Source organism: Helianthus annuus, chromosome 1 (assembly GCF_002127325.2).
Source record: "Helianthus annuus cultivar XRQ/B chromosome 1, HanXRQr2.0-SUNRISE, whole genome shotgun sequence".
NCBI classification, from domain to species: domain Eukaryota; kingdom Viridiplantae; phylum Streptophyta; class Magnoliopsida; order Asterales; family Asteraceae; genus Helianthus; species Helianthus annuus.
In genome coordinates this window covers 119,637,382-119,665,179 of record NC_035433.2, presented here as the reverse complement: position 1 = coordinate 119,665,179, position 27,798 = coordinate 119,637,382, and the positions used below count along the sequence as shown (strand labels likewise).

Below are 27,798 nucleotides of genomic sequence, written 5' to 3'. Positions count from 1 at the left end.
TGAAATATTCTTTTGGCAATAATGACCCCCTAATTAAAGATGAGCCAGAACCACCCGATAAGGAGGGTCTAGCCAACGACCCTTATAAACGTGGCGCACCACGGAGGCATTCCGCGGAACTATCCGTAGTTTAGTTTAGATTAACTTTTATGTTTTCTAGTTTAGTTTTTAATTTTCAGGAATAAAACACACTCGGGATGGTGAAGGATGCTAAGGGAAGCTTGAACCAACACCCCATACATAAAAACAGAGCCTCTCGACAATTTTTCTTCATTACTGCAAGTTCAGCACGGGGTCGTGCTCAACCCAACACGCCCCCGTGCCCAAAAATCTGCAGAAATGCCCAGTTCAGGTACCTGGACACGGGGCCGTGCTCACTGAACACGCCCCCGTGCCCAGCCTTCTGTTTACTTTTGGTACTGGCAGTCTGGACATGGGGTCGTGCTCAGCCAACACCACCCCGTGTTCAGCTACCCAGTACCATAAAATCTTGTTTTTAAACCCACTTTTACACATTCTAATCAACCAAAAAACTTTATTTTTGGACACATTGAGGACAATGTGTAATTTAAGTGTGGGGGGGATGCTAAAACCTTGAAATTTTGCAAAATCCTAAACACAAGCCTTACACAAAACTCTATTGGAACCGCTAAACACCCCAATTTTTTTCAAAAACTTTTTCATTTTTTTTATTTACTTGTCTTAGTTTAAGTTGGGAATAACAAGTTCTAAAAAGGTTATATTTTTACAAGTTTACAACCGATAACGTCGTGATAAAAAAAGAACCAACATAAGAAAATTATGAAACGGCATAACAAGTCTAGTTAAAAATTTGATTATATATACTTGGTCACATTAAAAAACCCATTCCCACAAAAGTGAGTTTTGAGCCTTTATTGAGCATAAAAATATACATATTTAGACTAAATGCTCATTTTTCGTTTCTTGTGTGAATAGCCGCTCGGTTCTTACAAATCTAGAACTTGCCACGACGATACATTCCCGGTCCTTACCAACTTAAACCCAAGTAAGTAAATGATGGAGGCATTAGGACTAACCATTTTCTTTCAAAACCATTATTTTTCATTTTTTTATTACCTACCCAAAATCCCCCTAGATAGCCCCTTTGAGCCTAAACCTTTCATTTCATTACCCCAAAACCCTTTTTACCCACCAAAAACCTTTTTATTTTTCACCCTTTATTTTAGTAACAAGCTCGCTTTTTCGTAAACTCACCTTTTTATGTGACGATCAAAAAAAAAAATGATGATGAAGTCAAAAACAAACAAAAGCTATATAAAAGCTTGTTTGGAGAAATACTTCAAAAAAAAAGTCACTAAAAACAAGGTATTTCACGAAAACCGACGCTTGTTACGATTTTCGCCCTTTTTACTAACCACTAACCAACCACCCACCTTTAACCCAAGCCTAACCCTTTACCCCAAAAAGTCCTCTTGATATTTACAAAGGTAAAAAGTTAAAAAGGAGGAGGATTGATTGCTTGGCAAGCCTATGGAAGGCGTAAGTTCCGTGCCGCTCTCGAGTGATTCACTAAAATATACACCTTCGGCCGAGTGTTGAGTGATCTCCCGTGAGGTATGTGAACTTGTATATAAATGGAATTTTAATAAGGCATGCTATGCCCAAATAAGTAATTTATCTTATGAAACGTTCAAAATAAATCATAACGAATAGGATTGTAAATAAATAAAAATAAAACTTACAAAGACCTTGGATTCCCGACACTCTAGGACAAGCTAAAAACTTCTCTTCTACCTATTCCATTTGGGAGTGTAAGCCACATTTAAAGAGTTTTGCTTGAGGACAAGCAAAAGTTCAAGTGTGGGGGTATTTGATGTGTGTAAAATGCAACATATAAATCACATCAATTAAGGCATAAAACTAACCCTTTTTGAGTACTAATGTTGGAAAAATAGTGTTTTTGTCTTCCTTTTGTATTTTCAGGATTAAATGAGCTCAAAATCACAAAAGAAGCAAAAAGACAACTAATTCTACCATAAATACAAGAAAAGGAACAAAAGTAGACTGTCCGGACCCTCAACGGCACCTCCCAAAGCAAAGGAGAAGAAACAGAGTCTGAACACGCCCCGTGTCCAGCGAACACGGGGGCGTGCCCAGGAAGCAGCAGAAAAGACAAACCAGTAGAAGCTTCCATTGCCCACCACGGGGCCGTGTCCAGCGGGCACGGGGGCGTGGTGAAAGTACAGCAGGCGCATTAATTGTAATTCGCAATTACAATTAATGAAGAGAGAGAATGTCAGACGGGCACGGGGCCGTGTCCAGCGGACACGGGGGCGTGTCCAGCCTTCTGTTCAGCCTATAAATAGAGGAGCTTGGTTTCATTCTCTCTCATCCCTTGGCACACCACCTCTCTCACACTTCATCCACCACCCACCACCACCATAACACCATCATCCACCACCATCATCCATTGGGTCCATCGTAGAGTGTGTGAGTCGTCTCGGGATCCAAGATTGATCGTAAGAGTTCTTGACAATCAAGGCCATGTTTGCCTAAGTCTCTTACATCACTTGGTGAAGACAAGTGTTTAGTATAATACTTTTTATTTTTAATCTTTTGCACTTTTTATTTGGTTTTGTATTAATGACTTTAATAACTAGTTACTTATGTTGAAGGTGATCTTTCCTTATCGTTTGTCCGTGGTGTCTTGGCATTATTTTACTGTCTATATAAAATAAAAGATTTTCACCATTCATATCTCCACGGTCTATATGGAGGTATGTTGGCTACCTGGTCGGGGGTTAAGGGAACGGTTTGGTAAGGGTCTTGCCCTTGTTCAGCGTTTAGAGGTCCTGCTTGGGACCTGGGTCAAATTTAGTAGAATCTCCTTCAATGCCCATAGGTATTGGATGGCGGGGGTCCAAACTCTTTGACCCCCTCATAAGTTAACTACTATTAATACTATAACCCGGCTATTTAGGACTGTATCCTTGCTGACTCAGACTACTTAGCCGAGGGTAACGTCACCGCCAAAAGCGGGGCCTACCACAATTTGCATTAATAACTTAATTCATTATCTTTCAATAATCCGACCCTTTAGGATTGTATCCTTGCTGACTCAAACTACTGGGTTGAGGGTAACGTCGCCTTCAAAAGAGGGGCCTACTACAATAACTAAGATAATCTCTTAAACAAGTGCAAAAGTGCAAAAATAATCAAAGGTTATACTAATACACGTGTCGGATCCAAGTGATTCATCTTGTCTATCTGTTTTTATTTTATTTTTATTTTCAGCATTTAGTTAGTTTTTATTTTTCTTAGTTTAAAACATTTTTCTAACTTTTTGATTTGATTAGACGTTGAGGATAAACCGGTATTAAAAGCTCTTGTGTCCTTGGACGACCTCGGTATCTTACCAACACTATACTACGTCCACGATGGGTGCACTTGCCCATATGTGTGTTTAGTGTTAGTGAATATCGTGTTTTATAAATTTAAAACTTGACTAAAAGTGTAAAAAAGGGGCTTAAATACTCATCAAAAATATATACACACCGACAAACATCACTTACCATATATATATACATATATATATATATATATGAATCGTACAGATTATTTGGTTAATAACAATTCCATTCCATTCAAATTTGTTTTTCGAGTCTGATTCGGATATCATAATTAGGGATGCAAACGAACCGAACGAACACGAAAGACCTTGTTATGAAATATGCGTGTTCACGAACTGTTCATGAACACTAACCGAGCGGGATTTACGTTTGTGTTCGTTTGTTAAGGAGATGTACTTGTTCGTTTGTGTGTGTGTTTGTTAACTTTAGGCAACGGACGAAAACGAACGTTGATGAACACAAATAAGCACAAACTAATGTTCATGAAGACAAATGGAAACAAATGAACACAAACAAGCATTCAAGAACAAAATATCTAATACACTAACACTTATTTAATATTTTATTTTTCGGAGTTTTGAAGTATTTAAATAAATATAAAAACCAAACACACTAACGAATTATCGAACACAAACGAACACGTTACCGAACGTTCATGAACATAAATGAACGAACACGGTCTCTGTTCATGTTTGTTCATTTAACTAAACGAACGGAATTTCATATTCGTGTTCATTTGTTTAATAAACTTACGAACTTCTCGCCAAACAATTCACAAATTATTCGCCGAACGTTTGGTTCGTTTGCAACCCTAATAAGAATGATAGACCTAACTAAAAGGGAAGAGATGTGTATGTTACTTACAAAGAACATTAAGGGGTGTTTATGAAAATATCAAAGGAATCTTTATTTAAAGTTAAAATCAATCAAAATCAAGACTATATGATGACACTTGAATACTCAATCTCAACATTTGTCTTTCATTCTTTTGTCTTCCAACAGTCACTTTCCCCTCTTCAGATCCAGGTTGAGTTTATGTTCTTCAATCTTCACGTATTCAAATGTGTTTCTTCAACTTACCCACTTGTTATCTATACTCAAAATTCAGTCTTGTCAGTTCTTGGTAGTGTTTTTTCGTCAAGAAATCATAATCTTGCTAGTATTTGGAACGATTTGATGTTCTTGAGTTTCTTGATTCGAGTTTCAGTTGTTACTAGATGCTTTTATGAATTGATGATAATTATGCACACCAAGTGTTTGTTTAAAGTCCTCTTTAACTTTTTGCACTTTATGCCATGTTATTTATGGGGTTTAATAGTTTAAAAATGGCTGGTTGCAGGGTTTTTAAATGAATTGATGATATTACAGATTAGATATCATAATGGAAGAAATACAGGCTCATTCGGATAACTACGAATCATCATCATCTGCAGCTAGTAGCCCGCCTAGTAGAGTACCATCAAGTAACTTTTTCTACCTAAGAAAACCAGGTGGTTCAAGGCAACCGATATCGTTCGAAGATTCACCTGATTGGGAGGAGAATATTAATAATCATAATACAGATGTTGGTGTTAGGGTGGAAGAGCGCGGTGGTGGTGACTCGATTAACACCGCCACAACCCCTGCTTCACCGTCCCTTTCGAAGCTTAACAGTGTGTCCCTGCGATCCCCACCGTTTCCGGAGGGTGCAAGAAAGATTGCAGGGGCCAGTATTGTGTGGAAAGATTTGACGGTTACTATAAAGGGTAAACGGAAATACTCTGATCAGGTTGTGAAAAGTTCGAATGGTTATGCTTTACCTGGCACGATGACTGTGATTATGGGACCGGGAAAGTCCGGGAAATCAACGCTATTGAGAGCCCTTTCTGGTATGTAGCATACGTTTAAGTGAAACCGTAAGAAAATGCAATGTGATTTTCACTTTTTAGCCATATATGTGGCACGGCACGCCTATTTGAATATCTAATGCAGCATATCCTTACCAAAATATATAATTTGTAACCATATAGTGCAACAACTTTCTCATGTGTAATCATTTAATGTATCATATCGTATGCTTACCAAGTATGCAGTTAGTAACCATGTAACGCCACTACTTACCGTTTTTTCCTTATAGTGCAACTTCGCAAACTCTGATAAATATGTTGGATTATATGGTAAAAAAACATGTGTAGCATACGACTTTTTCTTGTAATGTGCGTTATTTATCTATAGCTTTACTAGATTTTAACAAGTTGTTATTTTACTTTTAGGAAGGTTGGATGTATCAGCAAAAACATACGGTGAAGTATATGTCAACGGAGCAAAATCAAGCTTGCAATACGGATCCTATGTAGGCTTTCAATATTCATTTTTAAATTATAATGATCCCACGGAAAATTGGCATTTTTGTTTTGTGGGTCGCATAATATCTAACCGACAATTCTTTTCTCCATTTATAGGGATTTGTTGAGAGAAAAAACACACTTATCGGGTCGTTAACCGTACGCGAGTTTCTTTACTATTCAGCGCTACTTCAACTTCCTGGATTCTTTTACCAAAAAAAGAGTGTAGTGGAAGATGCAATTCACGCCATGTCACTCGGTGAGTACGCAAATAAACTCATAGGTGGTCATTGTTGTATGAAGGGACTGCATAGTGGTGAAAAAAGACGAGTCAGCATTGCTAGAGAGCTTGTGATGAGGCCACAAGTCTTGTTTATAGATGAGCCTCTATACCATCTCGACAGGTCAGATTTTTCATCGTTATGCTCTTATTTACTCTTTTGCCTTAACAGGCATGTAAACGAACTGAACGTTCATGAACTATCCGTGAACTTGTTCGGCGGGAAGTTAGTTTATTTAATAAACGAACGAGGATGAACACAATTTTTTGTTCATTTAATTAAACGAACGAACATGAACACACGTTTTGTTCGTTCATTTATGTTCGTGAACGTTCGTTCATTTATGTTCCATTATGCTTGTTTCAATTTAAATACATAAGTAGTTATACTTCTATAAATATTAAACATAAAAGGAACTTTCTAACTACTTATATAAATATAACTAATTGGTAAATGGCTTTCTAGTAATAAAAATTATGTTCGTTCAAGTTTGTTTGTTTATGTTCGTTTAGGTTTTAAACGAACGAACATAGACGAACACGCCTATATTCTTAATAAACGAACATGAACAAAAAAATGTGTTCGATCATATGTTCATGTTCGGTTAAAGTTAAATGAACGAACACGAACATGTTTTGTGTTTGGTTCATTTACAGGCCTAGCCCTTAATTAACCCGTAAGTAACGCTAGTCCATTTCCAGTGTTTCTGCACTTTTGATGATGGTGACACTAAAGAGACTTGCAAGCACTGGTTGCACCCTAATCTTCACTATTTACCAGAGTAGCACGGAAGTGTTCGGTCTTTATGACCGAATTTGTCTTCTTTCAAATGGAAACACACTGTTTTTTGGAGAGACACTCGCTTGTTTGCAGGTATACATTTAAATTTTTTAGAGTAAAATGTCATTTCGTCCCTGAGGTTTGGCTACTTTTGCGACTTTCGTCCAAAGGTTTGTTTTTCCGCATCTGGATCCAAAAGGTTTGAAATCTTTCCATTTTCATCTAACTTGTTAACTCCATCCATTTTTTAACGTCAAGTCAAGGGTATTTTCGTCTTTTTAGACATTTTTTTTGTGATGATTAAAGGGTTTGGGTTTGGAGAAAGTCAACAGAGGTGGATCTTTATTTCTTATAGTGTTTTTTGTTTTAATTAAAAATGTCTAAAAAGGCGGAAATGCCCCTCAATTAACGAGAAAAATGGATCGAGTTAACGAGTTGGATGAAAATGGCAAGATTTTGCAACCTTTTGGATCCAGATGCGGAAAAACAAACCTTTGGACGAAAGTCGCAAGAGTGGCCAAACCTCAGGGACGAAAAGGACATTTTACTCAAAATGTTAGTTCATTTTTGTTTATTTCATTTCTGTAGTTACTGAACATAGTACATTATATTTGTGCAGCACTTCTCAAATGCGGGATTTCCTTGCCCAATTATGCAAAGTCCTTCTGATCATTTTCTTCGTGCGATAAACACAGACTTTGACAGGATCATTGCAATGTGCAAAACGTGGCAGGTATTATACTGAAATACTGTGACCCGTTTTATATATGAAACATAACCCAACCGACCCGTTCCTGTTTGTAACATTACAGTTGTATAGGCTTTTTTTTTTTTTTTTTTCTTTTTCTAATGAGTAATATATTTTTTTAAATAATTTTTTTTCAGGACGAAAACGGGGATCTCTCAAATATTAATATGGACACTGCTGTAGCAATCCGTACCCTTGAAGAAACATATAGATCTTCATCTGACGCATCAGCAGTCGAGGCTACAATGCTCAAACTAACCGAAAGGGTAAAAAGGATTTCAATATCATAATTTCGTGTTATAATAATTATTTGCGTGGTGTAAGAAGACGTATCCTTTCATGTTATAATTACAGGAAGGTCCGTCTCTCAAAAGCAAAGGGAAGGCAAGTAGTGCTACAAGAATTGCGGTCTTAACGTGGAGATCGTTGTTGGTTATGTCACGGGAATGGAAATATTATTGGCTTCGGCTTATTCTTTGCTTGCTTCTTGCATCGTGTGTTGGCACTTCTTTTTCGGGTTTGGGCCATTCGTTGTCTTTTGTCGGGGTGAGTTCCGTAATACCTAATGCTCGTTGTTAGAGGTGTCAAAATGTGCGGGTCGGGTAACTTTGTGTTTTGAAATAATTTTCAGAGTAAAATGCCATTTTCATCCCTGAGGTTTGGCCACTTTTGCGATATTCGTCCAAAGGTTTTCTTTTCCGCATCTGGATCCATTTTCATCCGGCTCGTTAACTCCATCCATTTTTCTCCGTTAAGTCAGGGGTATTTCCGTTGTTTTTGTTAACTTAAAGGGCAATTCGGTCTTTTTCAGGGGTATTCGGTCTTTTTTCATAAAGTGAAAAAGACCGAATTGCCCTTTAAGTTAGCAAAAAAGATAGAAATATCACTGACTTAACGGAGAAAAATGGATGGAGTTAACGAGCCGATGAAAATGGCAAGATTTTAAACCTTTTGGATCCAGATACGGAAAAACAAACTTTTGGATGAAAGTCGCAAAACTGGCCAAACCTCGGGGACGGAAATGACATTTTACTCTAATTTTAAAGTTTAAATCTTTAATCATTGTCATTTATTTGCAGACGAGAGTTGCTGCAATTTTCGTGTTTGTATCGTTTGCTTCACTCCTAAGCATTGTTGGAGTACCCGCGCAACTGAAGGAGGTCAAGGTAATTGTTATACTTATAATTTTACAATACGGTAAATCATAAAATGCCATTTAACATAAATATAACAAACAAAACTACGCATAAATTTAATGCAGGTATATGCTTGTGAAGATTCAAATCAACATTCAGGAGGAATAGTTTTCTTAACGGGACAAATATTGGCGAGTTTCCCGTTCTTGTTCTTAATCTCCATCTCATCAAGTCTGGTTTTCTATTTTCTCGCGGGGCTTAGAAACGGTTTCGGCTTTATGATGTATTTTGTGCTCAATTTCTTCATGTGCCTCTTGGTTAACGAAGGGCTGGTGCTCGTTGTTGTCACCGCTTTGCAAGATATGTTCTGGAGTATATCAACACTCGTGTTTGTACATGTGAGTTTTCACCTTTGTATAGGATAAAAGTACTAAAAATCTGAACAATTAAACGTGAAAAAGATTTATATATATATGATGTTTTACAGGCGGTGATGATGCTTTCTGCGGGATACTTCCGAATTCGAAGTGCGTTGCCGGGGCCCGTTTGGATGTATCCGGTTTCCTACATTGCTTTCCACACTTATTCAATCCAGGCAAGCTTATGATACCGTAAACCAGTAACTCAATTTTATTAAATATTAATATGAAATAAATCCTATATGACATTTATAAAATATCTGAAATTTTGGAAAGTAATTTGTAGGCCTGTAAACGAACCGAATGTTCATGAACTATTCGTGAAGTTGTTTCGTTTATGTTCGTTCATTTAATAAACACACGAACATGAACACAATTTTTTGTTCATTTAATTAAACAAACGAACATGATCAAACGTCGTTCGTTCATTTATGTTCAGGAACGTCTGTTTATGCCCGTTCATTTGTGTTCATTTATGTGTGTTCGTTTATGATCGTTTCAATTTAAATACATAATTAGTTATATTTATATAAATAATAAACATAAAAGGAATTTTCTAACTACTTATATAAATATGACTTATTGGTAATCGGTCTTTCTAGTAATAAAAATGGGGTTTCCAATGGAATTATATAAAAAAATACTTTATGTCCGTTTACGTTTAGTAAATTATGTTCGTTTGTGTTCATCTATGTTTATCCTCTATGTGTTGTTTATTGTTAGTTAAATTATGTTTGTTTAAGTTTGTTTGTCTATGTTTGTTTACGTTCGTGAACATAAATGAACACGAACATGCTTATTTCTTAATAAACGAACATGAACAAAAAATGTGTTCAATTATATGTTCGTGTTTGTGTTTGTGTTAGTGTTCGGTTAAAGTTAAATAACCAACACGAACATGCCTCCGTTCGTGTGTTCGTTCGGTACATTTACAGGCCTAGAAATTTATATGAATTCTGTATAACACACAAAGATGTCAACTTTCATTGGTTTCAAATAATTGAAAGTAATTGATATTGTCGTTTTGCTTTGTTTTAGGGTCTGTTGGAGAACGAATATGATGGAACATCATTTGCGGTTGGTCAAGTTAGGACAATATCAGGGTACCAAGCGCTTCAAAATGTTTATGATGTTTCTCCCGATGAATATTCAAAATGGAGAAACCTGTTGATCCTTTCACTAATGGCTCTCGCGTATCGGCTTCTTGTGTTTCTATTGCTACATTTTCGTGTGAAGAAAAACTCGTCTCTCTATAGATTTTTGTGTTGTAAACTCAAGATGAATGACTGAATGCATATATATGCACTTTCTTGACCCTTTTGCGCTGTGTTTTTAGTGTATGGGTTGCTTATAACTTGATTACCCCACTTTTTATCTTGTTATCATGGAAAGATTCACTGCAGGATATTGAAGGCGTCGTTCTTGGCTCTAAGAGATTCAGGCCAACGGTCCTGCTCGGTTGGCCATATGTTACTATGTCTCGGTGTTTTAAATACCGGTATGAACCAGCCAGTTAAATTGATAGGATGGGTTAATTTTCTTATTTTGTTTGTTTGTGTTCGGATTGTATGTGCTAGCCTCTTGCTAGTTGTCGTTTTTTCATAAATAAAATTGGTTTTGTTGGCCGTTAAAAAAAATTTATGTTGAAATGAAATATGTCATTTTTTAGTATTGAAAAGGGTCAAGTAAACCTTTTATGATCAATTAATACATTAGTTATGCTTCTAAAAAACAATATTATTAAACAATCATCCAAAAAGTTGTATGCGTTATTTACATGGCCTTTGAGCAAACTACAAAACCTTCAAGACTTCACTCATTTGACTATTCTTTTAGGTGAATTTTAATTTGATTGACTAATTTATTAGTAAATGGGTTAAGGTTATAACATTTACTATATAGCATGCATCATCTTTTATTAAGTTTTAGTTGGGGCTGGGGGCACCCTTGTGCATATAGTAAAGTTATAACATTTACTATATAACATGCATTCAAGGTTGCACTTACATGGTTCTAACATATATGGCATATTATCGACAATAATTCCATTGGAAAATGGGCCCTCACAAACGGCGAATGCATGCCTAAAAGGGAATCTTATCCGGAATTTTACCGAGTTTTTTCTCAAAGTGGTGTTAGGAGAAAAATATTTACCATTTTAGTGTTCCTTTAAAACTATTAACAAAATAGTGTTTCCATCTATTTTTTATTATAACTCATTTATTTATTAGAATAAAAAAATTAGAAAAAGCGCATACTCCCTCCGACGTTTCAGTTATCAGTTCCATACCTCCATCTACTATTGACCCCTCCATGTTCTCTGCCCCCATCGCTGAACTCCATCAAAGTCAACTAAATCGTCATTACGAGGACATAGATCGATCGCGAAACATGCATCTCCATAATCATCTCATCTGAAACAATATTGCATTAGGGTTTAGTTGAAACCACAATTTTTGAACGTTTATATTGATACGATTCTCTGTTTATATTTTTTACCATTGAAAAGTTTGTTTGTTTGTGAATATACCCCAAAGTTTGATTATTTTTTAATAACTAGGGTTAAGACCCGCCCGCGTTGCGGCGCAGGTACATCGTAAACATTGAATGGATTAGGCCAAACGTTATATGATGCATTAACCATATGAAAACACACATTTCGACGTATCCAGTTAAACTCAAGTAACCTGTATAAGCATTGTGATTGGATCAAACGTAAAGTAAATCAAATTCATATCGAACAATCATAACGTATTATATGTGACCCAACTCATACATAGAAAACGTAACGGGTATGAATGAAAATATGCACATGTAATCGAAAGGGATTAATTAGAGCTTTCGAAAAAAGGGGAGAAAAAGAAACCATAATTTGACTTCACTCGGTTCGAAACAAACTTTACGAAACATACATAAAATAAACACGAAAACATACTATATTTGACATGAATCATTTCCCAAAAAAGTTTACGTCGAAACGTAGAACAACTTTAATTTATATGAAAACGTACATAAAAATATGCACGTAAAAATGGTTTCTTTAAACGAAAACGTATTATACTTACGTCGGGATGTAGAACAAATCATATTTATACATACCCGTACATAAAATATGCACGTAAAAAATAATTTTTAAGTAAAGGAAGCATAGAGGTAAACCGAAACAAAATATTAGTAAAAATTTAATAGGTTAAAAAAGTTCATAAAACCGTGCCAAGTAGCACCAATGTCACAACCACATTGACTCTCAACATCATAAAAATAAAATAGATAAAGTGGTAAAAATTACACTAAACGAAAAGCAGACTAAAATCGTTGAACCACGCACACCCGTTACAGTGTGTTAATGCAAAGAAATTAACCAGAAACGTAAAACGTAGAAAATAATAACTTAGTCGATCTAGGACCCGCCCGTTGCGGCGAACTTTTCAAAAGGGAAAAAATGGACGCGTTGCGACGAGTCTGTCGAATATGAAAAAATAGAGCAAAAAACGTTGAACCTCACATGCACGCTACGACATGTTAACTCGCAAAATTTAGAACGAAATGTAAAACGAAAAACTTGCGAAAGATAAAAAGTATGGGGGACCAAAGTTGTAAATAATAAAGTGTTGTGTTAAATTACAAAAGATGAAAAACTTTGAGTTAAAAGTAAAAAATTTCAAATGGGTTAAAATGTAAAAGATAAAACTTTTAGGTTGAAAGTGAAATATCAAAGTTTTTTTTTTTTGAAAAACTCCACAAGCTTGAGGTACAACTCCTAATGCACAAAAAAAAATTGCTAATTTATATATGGAATAATAATATTGCCATCGATTGATTCCGTACATGTGGATTTTGACTTTGAACTATTTGTTAGTTAATGGCTTCATATTGGCATTGATTGTCGCCACCCATAATTTATTATGTTGAAATCATCTTATGTTGTATAGAATGTCAGAAAGTTAAAAATTTTGAAAGACATTAAAATTTTCTGAATCCTTTATTTCATAGTTATTTTTTATAATTGTTTTTTTTTCCTTCAGAATGAACCAAGTTAATGTTGTATCACATATGATTCAAATGAGGATTTTCACATAATTTCTCAAATTGCGGTTGTGAACAATGCCGATGTTGACGAAACTGAAACGGATGTGGATGATTTGTTAGAAGAGGATGAGATTGTGTTGATCAGTTCTGTTTTAGGCATAATGGAAAACATGAAAACATACTTTTGATTGCATCAGCACAGGCCAGCAGAGAATCCAGACGGAGACGCAGCAACAGTGTTTGACATGATTGTCAGCTTGATCTGGTTCCTCCTTAGGGTGCAATCTAATGATGGTGATGATGAGAAACCGACAAGGGAATCGGTTAGGAGAGGGAGGCGAGATTGATGTTATGTGTTATTAGGGTTTGTGTAATTGTCTAACCCTTTAACCTCCACATTATTCTCCTTATATATGCACCCAGGAGGAAACCCTAATTAGTTAATAAGGGTAATTAGGCCCATCAACAATTACCAACTAATTATTTAATAGGATTGTTATATATTTTGATCCATATAATGTAAATGATTATAATGGCTACTAGATTAAATATAAAATAAATATATTTAATCTTACAGATTGAAGATGAAACATTAGACGATAACATTCAAGTCCCTTCAACTTACACCAATTTAGAAGAAATAAATGTGAGTGCGGATGACAATTGGGGAAAGATTCTTTCAGCAACAAGGAAGAACTTATTAGAGCTATCAAGCTTTATTGTATCAAGGCACATAAGCATTTTATGGTGGTGGAATCACGCCGAGGTACTTGGTGCATAAGATGTACGTTGCATTCACAATCTGGTTGTAAATGGAAACTTCGTGCAAGTAAACAATCAAACGAAACTTTTGAAATTGTAAAGTATACCGGTCCGCATACTTGTTTACATTATAAGATTACCCAAGACCATCCAAATCTAGATACAAGCTTGATTGCTAAAGAGATCCAACACCTAATAAAAGAGCAACCTTCTATTAATATTACTGCTTTGAGAGCCGAAATAATTGATAAATTAGGCTATACTCCTTCATACAAGAAGGTTTGGGTAGGAAAACAGAAGGCAATCGAAGAAGTATTTGGGAATTGAGAGGAATCTTATAATCTTTTACCTAAGTTTCTACATGCCTTACAAAGGTTTAATCCAGGGACTATGGTTGAATGGTGCATTTCGAGACAAACTGATGTACGTCAAGTGGAATTTAGACGTGTTTTTTGGGCTTTTGCTCCTTCTATCCAGGGATTTAAGCATTGCTGACCTGTTATTAGCATTGATGGCACACATTTGTATGGTAAGTATAAAGGCAAGATGATGATTGCAATGTGAGTTGATGGTTATAATCAGATATAGCCGCTCACATTTGCTATTGTTGAAACTGAATCTTATGCTAGCTGGAATTGGTTTCTTGCTCATGTCAAGAAACATGTGGTGAAAGATCATGAAGGGATATGTCTAATATCCGACCGTCATTCTGGAATCTTAAAGACAGTTAATGAGCAAGGATCTCCTTGGTTTGAGCCACGTGGTTTTCACAGGTATTTTTTTGTAACCTTCGTCGTATTGATTTTACAACTCACACTTTAAAGCTTGTCTACAAGTATTGCTTAAGGCATTTTATCAATAACTTTAGTGATAAGTTTCACAACTTTAATCATGTTTTGAGTGCATGTGCCAATCTTTCTTTAAACACTTGGCAATATGTTGATAAATGCTACTCAGTTGTTGATTATTGTGCTACTTGGTCGTATAAGTTTTCGCCACTCCCTCATGAAGCATATTGGCCACAACCATCATCTATTAGAGAATTACTTCCCAATTCAGATCTAAAACGAGATAAAAGGAGTCGTCCTCGCTCAACAAGGCTACGGAATGGAATGGATATTAAAGAGAAGAAAAGGACTGTGCTTTGTGGCATTTGTAGATGACCTGGCCATAACCGGGCAAGATATCCCGCTAAGCCTAGAAGAATGAATAACGATCACTAAGTTGGTTGGATTTTTTGACATGTTTTCTTTTAATCTGTTTGAAATTGAGATCGGTTGTGACTCGACTTTATTTGGCATTTTTAGTTTTGTTTGTATTTGATATTAAAACCGGTAATGCGTCAAGTTTAATATTTGATTAGCTTTGTCATGTTTTTTATTTCATTGTTTAGATTTATTTTAGATTATTCATAGCTGCTGTTAAAAAATGAAATATGGTTAAGCTGGTAATAATAAATTAAGAAAATAAAAATCACGATTGATAAAACTAAAATAAAAAAACAAATATATGGTAAATCAAATAAGAAGATAAAAAAATATCATAAAAGAACAAAAAAATACTCACCGAAAAGTTGAAATGTGCACTGGAGTAACTTTTCCTTTTTCCAAGTTTTTTATATAATAAATGAATGAATTAATAGAAAAGTAAATAAAAATAACAGAAAACACTATTTTAGTAAACAGTTTTAAAAGAACACTAAAATGGTAAATATTTTTTTCCCTAACACTATTTTAGGAAAAAAACTAGAATTTTACCCTCACATTACTAACGTACGTACCGTCACTATTGATTATACTCATTGTTTTGGGATGGTCATACCACTGCGCTCCACTTGGAAATACCACTGCGCTCCACTTGGGCTGAGGGTCATTGGTCTTGTTTTATTACTTGATAAAAGAAAACCAACAAAGCCACTTGATGAATAAAATAAAAAAGATATTTTGACGATATTCAGTGACCCCATGGTTTAAAGAGAAATATGTTTTTTTGAACGACAAATTTGGATTACTGACGAATTACTGAAGTATTATCGTGTCACGAGCGAACACCTGATCATATCCATCTCCACTAAGCATAATGCCCATACACTACCACTGGAGTTTCATCGTGCCACCAGCGAACCACCCGATCATATCCATCTCCACTAGGCATAATGTCAATACACTAATTCAGGAGGAAACCCAATAAATATGAGAAAAACCCCTTGTCGGAATCGAACCCAGGACCTAGTAGTTCCAAAGACTTATCTCACCCCTAAAATGCCACTAACCTTGAAAGCTATGTGCAGTTTAAGGAAAAATATGTGGTTATCCTTTGTGAAAGAAAGAAAAGGGTCAGATAGGTTTTGAAAATGGACCAATGATGAATGCAATCATCATAAAGCATCTGTAGTGGACCTTCTAAATCAACCAATCGTGAACTAATTGTGGCTGGGCTCGTTATAGGAAACCGACACTATGATCGCTTTCTTCCAAACTTGCTTAACTCATCACGACACTGTTCACGTGGACATACATGCATCAAGTGTTCGTATTTACATGTTATAACACCAAAATCAATTGTTGTCCCACCGACTTAGACTGTTTTATTTTGTTGACTTGATGTTTTAACCATCACTAATTGCGTTACTAACTATAATTTCGATGGTAAATGATGTACTTCATAACCAAAAGGTAAGGTTTGTATGTGCCGAATAAATCTTAACGAAAGCTAGAACATTGTCAAAGATGAATTTTTACGTCCAATTTACAATAATAGGAAATTGGATTTTTTTTGAACGGTGGCATAAAAGGAAAAAAAAAATACATAATAATGTCCCATTAAAGTCTCTCCATCTTACTCATGGTTGCAAAACAAGGTCTCCAAGGCCGAGTACTCCCCGATTAGTTACTACAAGGTAGGCTGCCGATGCGACTTTCTTCAAATCCGTCTAATTACTCGGAATCGATCAAACGTAGTTAACATCGGCCAAATTCGGATCTAGTAGGTCAACTCGGGCAGAATTTAACTTAAATAAAATAAAACACAATTTTTATGCCTATCATATTAAAGAATAAATATCATTTTAACATATTTTGTTATAAATTTTAGTAAATTTCTGTTATTTGACATGTCCGAGTACTCTATGTGTACTTTCCGCCAAGGCCGAGAACTCTCAACTCCCCAGTCGATCGACTAGTGAGCGCCTAGCAACTTATACATCCATCTCATCCAATCAAGCCTGTTGAACGTAATTAAAATGGATTTTCTAATGCATTACAATGTTAAGCACATGGCCAAAGAAATGAATATTGATTCAATATTTCTTTAAATTGTAGAATAAGAGACATCTTGAGATAAAAGTAAAAGCATCTTCAATGCTAATCATTTAAGATGTTCACAACTGCGACACATACAAATTTTTACCGCCTTTTAAAAATATTTATCCTCTCTTTGATGTTAAGCTCTCTTTCAGATGCCCTTTATATCAACATCATCATCACCTATTTTGTTATCTTCATTTTTATTACAAAATATCTTTCATAATAAACTTATTTTTAAATTAACATTATTTAAAACATACACAAATATAAATTACTATATTATAATTAAATATATATGCAGGCGTCGGGAAACATACCTGTTTTTAGTTAACTCTTCATATATATACCCTCACAAATATTGCAAAGGTCTCACGATCTTCATGTTTGTGTTTATCCGGAAAATCTAACGCTCTCATGGCAAACACCACCAGGCGAGCCCTCCATAGTGACCCCCGGCCACATATGCATCCAGTTCCATCCGAAATCTTTGTGAAATCTCTTGTTGAAGATTCTCCACATGATACATCACTAGTTGTTTTTCAGTTTAGTAAGGAACAAGACCAACAAGTTACTTATTCATTCCCAACTATTCTAGTTTCTTTGTCTAAACTAAATAAAATAATATTGTTATAGAACAACTCACACACCCTCTAATCACAATAAAATTTACAATTCTAATACAAGTAAGTATAACAAAATCACTATAGTTTTTTTATAATTTAAAAACGTTATTATACAAATAAAATGACATTATAATATAAATATATATAATATGATAAATGAAAATAATTTGGAACACTAAGCATGTTGTGGTGTGTAAGACCCGATCTTAATTAACTTAAAATTTTATAAAAACTTTGCATTTATATACATATATAATGCAAATACGCGTCCAAACAAAATTACGAGATTTAGAAAACTTCATAAGTGTTTCAAAACATTTAATATGTTAACGTAGTTTGATTTGATAAAGGAAAGAACGAAATGCGGAAGCTTGATCTTTGGTTGTGTCCGGTTTTTCACTAAGCTTGATCTTCATCCGTATCTTCATAGAAATCACCTAAATATCAAATATTATGTTAAAGGTCAACACCAAAATCGATTGTTGTCCCACTGACTTACCTGTTTTATTTTGTTGACTTGATGTTTTAACCATCACTAATTGCGCCACTAACTATAATTTCGATGGTAAGTGATGTAATTTATAACCAAAAGGTTTGTATGTGCCGAATAAATCTTAACGAAAGCTAGAACATTGTTAAAGATGAATTTTTACGTCCGGTCAAACAATTTTTTTTTTTTTTTTTTTTTTTTTTTGTAATAGTGTAACTTGCGAAATTAGCCTGCTTCAGCACTACATTTCATAGTACTTACAATCAGTGGTGGATCCAAAATTTTTTTCTGGGGATGCGGAATATTTTTAAAGATTTAGGCCCCTAGCTGTATAAAAAAAATGGTTCATAACGGGTCGGTTCATGTAAGACAAAAGAATATTAAACAAAATTTTATATAATTATCAAAAACACGTCAAACGTCATTACAGACATATTTAAAATTGTGCCCTACAGGTTTTTATTTTTTTGACATCTATTCAAAACATTATCTAGAAATACTAAACACTCCATAAGTTCATTACATTCTTACTCATGGTTGCTATCTCATATAAATCGCTCCATAAGTTCATAAAATAACACTAAACACTTAAAAAATAAACAATAATGATCAACCATAGTCCATAATTTTCAATTTTATTTTTAAACATTCAGGCCATAGTATAAAATGTCGATGACTTGTAACTAATCATTTAAACAAACAAAGCTATAAATAAAACAACAAAATCATTTAACTACAAGTTTAGAACAACCGAAAAAATATAAAAAAAAAAACATAAAAAGATCAAACCCTTATACGTCTATATTTTCTCTTAATCATCACATAAAAAAATCAATAAAGAAACCATACTAGTTCTATATCGGAACTCTGGCATAATATGAGTCGGTCTTGCCGGAATTTTGGTTTTTCCAGCAAAAAAGCCGTCCGACGTCAAGTCGTTGGGAGTTTTTTTTTGGGCAGGATTTGGAGTTGGAATTGGAATGGATGGATGGGTTTGGGTTATTTTATTTAGTTCAAATTTCTTTGGGTTGGGTTTAGGCTTGAGTTAATAAAAATAGATTGTAGATTAGGCTTTGGTTAGGTTAAGTAATTAAGTTAATAAGTGGTTAAAGAATAATTATATAAACTGTGTTATATACTTATATATAAAATAATAATCAGTGATTGATTTTTTATAATTTTATAATATTTTTTTCTAAGTGAGGCGGTTGAAAATTTTCAAGGGTCGGGTGAAAATTTCCAAGGGGTGCAATCGAAATTTTCGGTGAAAAATAACACTAAAATTTATTTTTTCAATGGGTGTGCCCGCCCACCCTCAGCTTGGGGTGGCTACGCCCTTGGCTACATATTTTTCTTTAAGTATTTTTTGTGGAGTCATTTACTATGTTAATAAACATTGTTTAATACATGTTTTTTTTTTTTACAAATTTTGTCAATTAAGTTAAAATTATTTGAACTACAATTGTAAGTTCAAAACAATAATAAAACAATATAACGTTTGGAAACATTTCTTTTTATTTTAGTTAACGGCAAAATTAGATTAATATAAGTTAATTTTTGCTGCCCGAGAAGTTCAGATAGTCTTTATTTTACATTTATTGTATACATAATTTAAATGGTTCAACCCCGTGAAGTTCACGAGGAATAACCTAGTAAATTATATGAATTAAATGATGACCTTTACTAAAAACTAAACACATAACAAAAATGGCCAGTAAAACAAAACAGACAGATCTGGCATGCAATAAACCAAGGTGGTAGTCTTGTCTTCGAGTAACACGACATAAATTAAAAAAATAAAAACATAAAATTAAAAAAATAAAAATATCTTCGAACAATCCTAATCAGTCACCCTTGTGACTCCCTGGTATTTTTGGACCTTTTGATGCATTTTATTCAAGCCAATACCGCCTTGTATATACTATGAGTACCCATATCCCCATTTATTTCTCAAGCGAGCCCAGGGTCCAACTAGTTACGTGTGTTGTGATTGTCATGGTGCGCTGGTTAGCTAAGTAGGTCCTTCATATCTCTAGCCATCGGTTAACTAGGTTCCATTCACCTGAGAAACTTCAGGGTGGGTGTCTTTGGTGCCCATCAAAATGGATAAGTTTTTTTTCGGATAATATGTACTTTTGGCCATGCAGGTAAATATCATTAGTACGTGTAATCATATATTAAGTATTAACCTAATGCAACATGCTTTTGGCCATGTAGGTAAACATCATTAGTACGTGTTCTTCAGCTTTTTTTTTTTTTTTTTTTTTTTTTTTTTTTTTAAGAAAACATAGTTTAATTTCATACAAAATCTCTTTTTTTCGGTGATTTTGAAGATAATCACTCGATCCGTTCGATTCGATCTCTGATAAGTGTTTCAATCATTCAAATTTCGTCAATCGTTGAAGAAACCGACTTCGATCCATGTAAGAAATTCTTTAATTTCATTTTTATTATCTGGGTTTTTGATTTAGTCATTGCGTTTTACGATCTTGGCGAGGGTCCGGGGGCAGCGCCCCTGGTAGCAAGGTCTCAGGGGCGGCAGCTTGAAAATTTTTTTTCGATTAGATTGCTTTAATAAAAATGCATCAGAAAATTTAATTTTCTGTAAATTGGCTCTGGAAAACTGCATTCGTAAACTTCATTCATTCAGACAATTCACAACACAGACAAAACTATTGTCCAGGTTCAATGCGTTTTAGAGAGAACGCTTTCTTTGGTGTTTTTAGGCCATTGCGTTTTAGAAAAACACATTTTTGAAGTATTTTTAGTCATTGCGTTTTAGGTAAAACACATTTTTAGGTGTTTTCAGTCCATTGCGTTTTACAGAGAACACTTTCTTTTGTTTTTTTAGGCAATTGCGTTTTAGAATGTGACATTTTTTAGTGTTTTCTAGCCATTGCGTTTTATAAATAAGACATTTCTTTGTGTTTTTGGTGCATTGCGTTTTAGGTAAAACACTTTTTATGTGTTTTCAGTCCATTGCGTTTTAGGAAACAGACATTTTAAGTGTTTTGTGGCCATTGCGTTTTAGAAATAAGACATTTGTTTATGTTTTTGGTGCATTGCGTTTTAGGGAAAACACATTTTTATGTGTTTTCAATCCATTGCGTTGTATACTTTCTTTTGTGTTTTTAGGCTATTGCGTTTTAGAAATAAGACATTTCTTTGTGTTTTCTGGCCATTGCGTTTTACAAATAAGACATTTCTTTGTGTTTTTGGTGCACTGCGTTTTAGAAAAATGTCACTTTTTAGGGTTTTTTTTTCCATTGCGTTTTACACAACTGGGTTTTCAAATTTTTTTTTCGAAAATATAGCAATAGTATACTCGTTTTAAAAATAAAAAAACGCTCATTTTTTCATGCAATTTTTATAAAAAAATAATGTCGTATGAAAGAGTTATTAACGATTAAAAAATGGGGGGGGGAATTGGAGGAGAGAGAAACTATTGTATTGGATTGACCAGAATGCCCCTAAACTAGGGCTGACAATTTTACACGAATACACGACACGAACCTACACGAAATTAACAGGTATCGTGTATGGCCTTAACAGGTATCGTGTACCAAACAGGTAGACACGAGATTACCTGTTAATTTTCGTGTATAAACAGGTTAAATACCGGTTAATACCCGTTAGTACATGATAAGAAATTAAATTAAATAAAACTCATCAGCCGTGTGCGTGTGGGTTCCTTAATTCCTTTCTATTTTCATTCCTCATTCAATTCAAAAAAAAAAAAAAAACCGTAACTCCCTCTGTAACTCTCAGATAACATGCAGTGTTCATGTTTTTCTTCGTGTTAACAGGTATTAACAGGTAATTTTGGTGTATAACAGTCAAACAGTCGTGTTAACAGGTATTAACAGGTAATTTTCGTGTATATCGTGTCGTGTTCGTGTTCGAAAGAAAGGACACGATAAGTTATCGTGTCGTGTTCGTGTATGGGATTTCGTGTATCGTGTCTTATCGTGTCGTGTCTTATCGTGTACGGGTATACACGATATGCCAGCCCTACCCTAAACAAACCCACGCTCCTCTTTTCTTCCTTTCAATATCCCTCATTTAATCTTAGCCCTTGATTAACTAAATAGATGGTCAAGATTACTTCCTAGCCTACTTAACCAAATAAACTTTCTATTATATCCTAACCCTTAATAATAATACTTAATAAAAAAACATATGCACATTTTTTTATTAAAAAACGATGATATTTGCACATTTTTTTATTAAAAAACGATGATATTTTCTTCTAATAAAAACATGACGTTTTATAATATTAACACGTTTATATAACAACATTTTATAAAAAAATCTATTAATTTTCTTATATAAATATCTCACAACTTTCTCATACTAAAACATCCATCAATTTAAATAAATTTTCATATGTACATCCCAATCATTAGCTAACACCCAATGATTGACATTAATTAAATGGGTGTGTCCATTTTCAGTGGTATAGGGCTATAAGGGGCGTATGGATGGGTCATTTTCAGGTGTATTGGGCAATGAGGGATGTATAGAGTTAGGGGGATGTGTAGATACCCCCACTGTTAATTAGACCTTACTAATCATAGTTAAAGTTGCAACCATTTAAAGTTCAATTTCCTTCTCACAATTTGAAAGTGTTATTCTCTTGCACTTGTGTCTTCTAATCCGGGTGTAAATTAGTTGTATTTAAGTATGAGTATTTTGGTATCAATTTAGTATCCACTTTTTGGTCCAGGATCGGTACTTTTGGTTTAGTACGGTATCGTTATTATACCGATTCTTACATTTAAATACCGTACCCGTACTCAATTTTGGAGATTTTCGATACCGGTACCATTATCGAGTTCATCCCTAGTCATATTTGTTCTAGACTAATCATCTAACTTAAGAGCGCTCTAGCTCAGCTCGTAATATGCTCGAGCTATATACTAAAGCTCATGGTCGACTCATGAGTAATGTTATAAATTTGAGTTTAGGCTTATTTTTTATTTAACTATTACCTGTTTTTATGTGTAGTTATTTCTAAATATTAATTTACAGTTTTAAGTATCTATAACTACTATATATATAAAATTTTTATTATTATTAATTATATAATACTATTTATTTTGTATATATTGATGTATCACAAAAAGTTTATAATATAATTTATTATATATTTATATATAATAAAAGCTAGAATCATTTGGTTTTCTTATATTAATTAATCAAGTTTGATGTGTAAGACTCGGATATGAGCTCGTTACTAAACGAGTTCCAATTAAGTATAACACGAGCTTGAATTTGTTTAAACTCGGCTTGTACAAAGAATTTAACGAATGATGTCAAATTAACTCACTAGTGACTTAACTCGTTTACCTTTGATACACACATGATATTACCGTGTACACTTTTGAATTCACACACACATATATATATATGAACAAACAAATACATTCATACATATCCATACACATATGCGTACATACATGTACATCCGTATAATGTGATGATGTTTGTTCAATAAAGCAGGCATAGAGGTGACTCTACCTTAGTTGGGTCCCTTTATGCACAAGAATTTAATTCTCATGCACATGCAAATGCTCATAAGCTTCTTGTGTCCTTTATTTGCGGTGTATATAAGGATAACTCAGCGGAAGGGCATTGCAAATCAAGTGTGAGGCATCTGATTAAAAAGTTTGAAAGTTAAAATGACAAAGGTGAGAAATAGTGGTAATGGTAAGAAAAACAATGGTATTTTGAGGCTTAGGTTAGTCCTGGAGAGATTGCAAAAGAGTCTTTTCTTAGCCAAGAAAAGACAAGAGTCGTATTCGAGCCAAGATATGGTCCCTAAAGACGTGAAAGAAGGTCACTTTGCAGTGATAGCATCCGATGATTATGTCGAAAGGAGATTTGTTATTCCTATCACATACCTCGGTCATCCGTCATTTCTAAGACTCTTGGAGCGAGCCGCCGAAGAGTATGGTTTTGACCATGAAAGGGCACTTATGATACCTTGTAGACCTAGTGAGCTAGAGTGGATGCTAGAGGAACAAATCGGGTCTCAAGATGGTGCAGATTGGACTTCATGTAAAACTATGGTGGAAAGTTGTTGAAATTGTGAACAAAATGATTTCATCACAACTGCAAAACCTCATTAAAGGGTTTTCGGGTGCACCGAAAAGTTTTACATGCGTGTATGTAATATTACTTTTCTTCGGTTTACATTGTTGGAGAATGGTGATCTATTGGTCACTTCTTGTGCTTTGCTACTAGGGCATTTTTATGTTTGGATATTACAGAGAGTTCAAAATAAGCAAATCGCACGTGTTGTTCAACGGATCAAAACAAACTAAATTTGAATACAGAGAAAATGAGTCAACTCGGGCCGGCTCACCAACCACTTTTACCAATTTATTTTTAAGTTTCAAAAATAGTTTTTGACTCAAATATAATTATTATGTTCTTACTTAGTTACTTGTAAAGTTCGAAAACCAATGCGCTCAAAATGCGTTGGTAATACTTGAAGCATTAGTCACCCATCTAGATATCCACGACGAATGTTGAAGTTGTCTAGAGTGTTACATATGATACTTTTATAATTAAAGTATATCAATTAATTATTATTATTATTATTATTACTATATATTACTAAACGAATTGAAATAAATAGTGATTTTAATATTATAATAATATATAGTTTTTAATACTTTTATTATTTTAATATTATAATAATAGTTATTTTCTTTACTTTTAAACTTTAATCCTTTTTTTAATATCAGGGGTTGGGATAAGCTTGGTGTCAACCGGTATCGAACCAGTACTGGTATCGAAAATACCGGGACGGTCCTGTTTGGTATCAGTACATGAAGGTAAAAACCGGCACTAATACAGAAAACGCCAAAAGTTGGTGCTGAATTGATATTGGAAATCTTTTGGTTCGGGAAATTCAATGCTGCTACCCGGTACCATTTGCTCATCCCTGATCACGGTTACCGTACGAACAATGGTATCGTACAACTTTTTTTTTTTGTTGATTTTCTTCAACTTTTAATTTTTTTATTTTTTAGTTTCAGGGGTAGGGATGAGCTCGGTGTCAACCGATACAAAACACCGGTTATAGTACCGGTATATGAAGGTAAAAAACGGTTGTGAACCGGTACCATGAACGCCAAAAGTCGGTACCGAATTGGTACTTAAGATCTTTCGGTTCGACAAATTTGATACCGGTACCCAGAACAATTTACTCATCTCTGACCACGTGTTTCATACGAACAACATCGTTACCATACAACTTTTTTGGTTGATTTTCTTTCGGTTATCTTTTAGTGTTTTTTTCTACATTTTCTTTTTATTCTTGTCAGCAGTTCCGTTCGCAAGATGCTCGTAGTGATTTCAAAACACATGTAAACACAGACTAAATAACAAAAGAAATTCGCCGCAACGCGACAAACTTGTTTGAACGTAGTTTCTTTCATTCAGATTGTTTTTGAATATTAAACACTTACATTACTATTACTATTGACTACATATACAAATGTAAGATGGGGGAATAGTGCCAGGCAGCTGCCTGGCACTCCCCCATTCGACCAAACTTTTTTTAACTTTATTTTATTCATAGTTTAAAATTACGCTTTCGTCCTTCCTTTAAAAATACGGTTTTGCCCCCAGCTCAAAATAAAATTATAATTTTGCCCCTAGCTCAAAATTACGCTTTTGCCCTCGGCTAAAAAACTCATTTTTAGTTTTGCTCCCAGTTTAAAATTACGGTTTTATAATTTCGCTATCAGTTCAAAATTACGTTTTTTCCCCAGTTCAAAATAAAATTATGCTTTTGCCCCCAACTCAAAATTACGATTTTGCCCTCGATTCAAAATAAAATTGTGGTTTTTTCTCTAGCTTAAAATTACGATTGTGCCCTTAGTTTAAATTTATATTACGCTGTTACCCCAAGTTCAAATTTACAAATTTGCCCCTGTGAAAATTTACAATTTCGCCCCTGATTCAAATTTACTACCATCACTTTAACTTTTGGCAAATGACGATTTTACCCCAGTAAAAAGAATACAACTTTCCCGCAGTTAAAAATTACAATATTGTCATTGTTTTAGTTTTTTTTAATCAAAACTATAAAAATGTTTTCTTTTAATTGGTTGACTCGATTTAATTGTTTTTTCATATCAATGAGCTGCCTAACACTCGCTCATTATTCGGCCATCGCCCCGCAACGCGGGCGGTGCATCTACTAGTATCTAACATTTTCAAAGTAGTTAAACAACATATTATTATTTAAATGTATTTTTACTTTTACAAATATTTTTTATTAGTTTTTTTAACTATTATTTTTTTATTTGTATTACTACTAAAAATTAGTTTTATTTCGTTTTTAATATTATACCTTTGAGTAAATTTTGTTTTTCATTTATAACTTTATTTGAACGAGTCAAATGTACTTAAACTTTACTGTAAGGAATTTGACCGATATCGTTTGAACCACATCCGTAATGGTACCGGTAGCGTATTTATTTTTATGGTTTTTTCGACGTGTCGGTGTAAAGTTTGTTAAAGATGGAGTTGTATTTGTAATAAAGAAATTTTTGGTACCGTAAGCTATAGCGAGTCCGGTATAGTAACTTTACCATGATGAACGGACCGGTATCGGCCGAACAACATCGATATCGGTACCGATATTCATTTTTTTTTGCTTTATCAATAAATGTGTATATTCTCTTGTGCTTGCCTCTTTCGGTTGCTATTTCGAGTGCCGGTACCACATCGAACTGACCTGATATCGATCAAAACCCGCTACGAAGCGCGGGTAATCTCACTAGTTTCCTATAAAATCAATCTATTGGCACCTTGTTGGACTAGAAATAATCCAGTTGGATTAAGATAAACATATGAAACAATTAGGTCAAGAGACAATCTACAATTTATTTAAGATAAAATGACATAAAAAAAGTTGTTATATCGAAATCCATTTATTACATGAGGTTGCACAATGTGAACCTTGACGCATACTCAATAGGATTTGACATAAATCGACACATCTTACTAATTATGGGTTGAAATAACCAAATGCACACATTTATTATATGGCTCGTCTTATTCCCCCATCCCAAAAATCTTATTTATACAGTTTTTTCAAGTCTGGTTTTCTATTTTCTCGCGGGGCTTAGAAAACGGTTTCGGCTTTATGATGTATTTTGTGCTCAATTTCTTCATGTGCCTCTTGGTTAACGAAGGGCTGGTGCTCGTTGTTGTCACCGCTTTGCAAGATATGTTCTGGAGTATATCAACACTCGTGTTTGTACATGTGAGTTTTCACCTTTGTATAGGATAAAAATACTAAAAAACTGAACAATTAAACGGGAACAAGATTATATATATATGATGTTTTACAGGCGGTGATGATGCCTTCTGCGGGATACTTCCGAATTCGAAGTGCGTTGCTGGGGCCCGTTTGGATGTATCGGGTTTCCTATATTGCTTTCCACACTTATTCAATCCAGGCAAGCTTATGATACCGTAAACTAGTA

General features: G+C 34.4%; 2 protein-coding genes across 3 annotated transcripts; both read left to right on the top strand.

Annotated features, from left to right (window-relative positions):
- The first annotated feature begins 4,319 nt into the window (after positions 1–4,319).
- Positions 4,320–27,798, top strand: LOC110873812 (ABC transporter G family member 3). Of its 2 annotated transcripts, none has more exons than XM_035974153.1 (12): positions 4,320–4,418; positions 4,732–5,260; positions 5,645–5,724; positions 5,834–6,120; positions 6,699–6,870; positions 7,397–7,510; positions 7,663–7,791; positions 7,880–8,071; positions 8,605–8,691; positions 8,787–8,944; positions 27,461–27,575; positions 27,664–27,798. In XM_035974153.1, the coding sequence occupies exons 2-12, from the start codon at positions 4,774–4,776 to the stop codon at positions 27,781–27,783; spliced, it is 1,941 nt and encodes a 646-aa protein (XP_035830046.1). In that variant the 5' UTR covers positions 4,320–4,418; positions 4,732–4,773; the 3' UTR covers positions 27,784–27,798. The 2 variants fall into 2 exon arrangements, with proteins under 2 accessions (XP_035830046.1, XP_021978520.1); XM_022122828.2 differs by lacking the exons at positions 27,461–27,575; positions 27,664–27,798 and adding exons at positions 9,149–9,256; positions 10,119–10,447 and having other exon boundaries at positions 8,787–9,059.
- On the top strand, positions 23,931–24,763 carry LOC110873820 (auxin-responsive protein SAUR50). Its single transcript, XM_022122835.2, has one exon. The coding sequence runs from the start codon at positions 23,971–23,973 to the stop codon at positions 24,373–24,375; it is 405 nt and encodes a 134-aa protein (XP_021978527.1). The 5' UTR covers positions 23,931–23,970; the 3' UTR covers positions 24,376–24,763.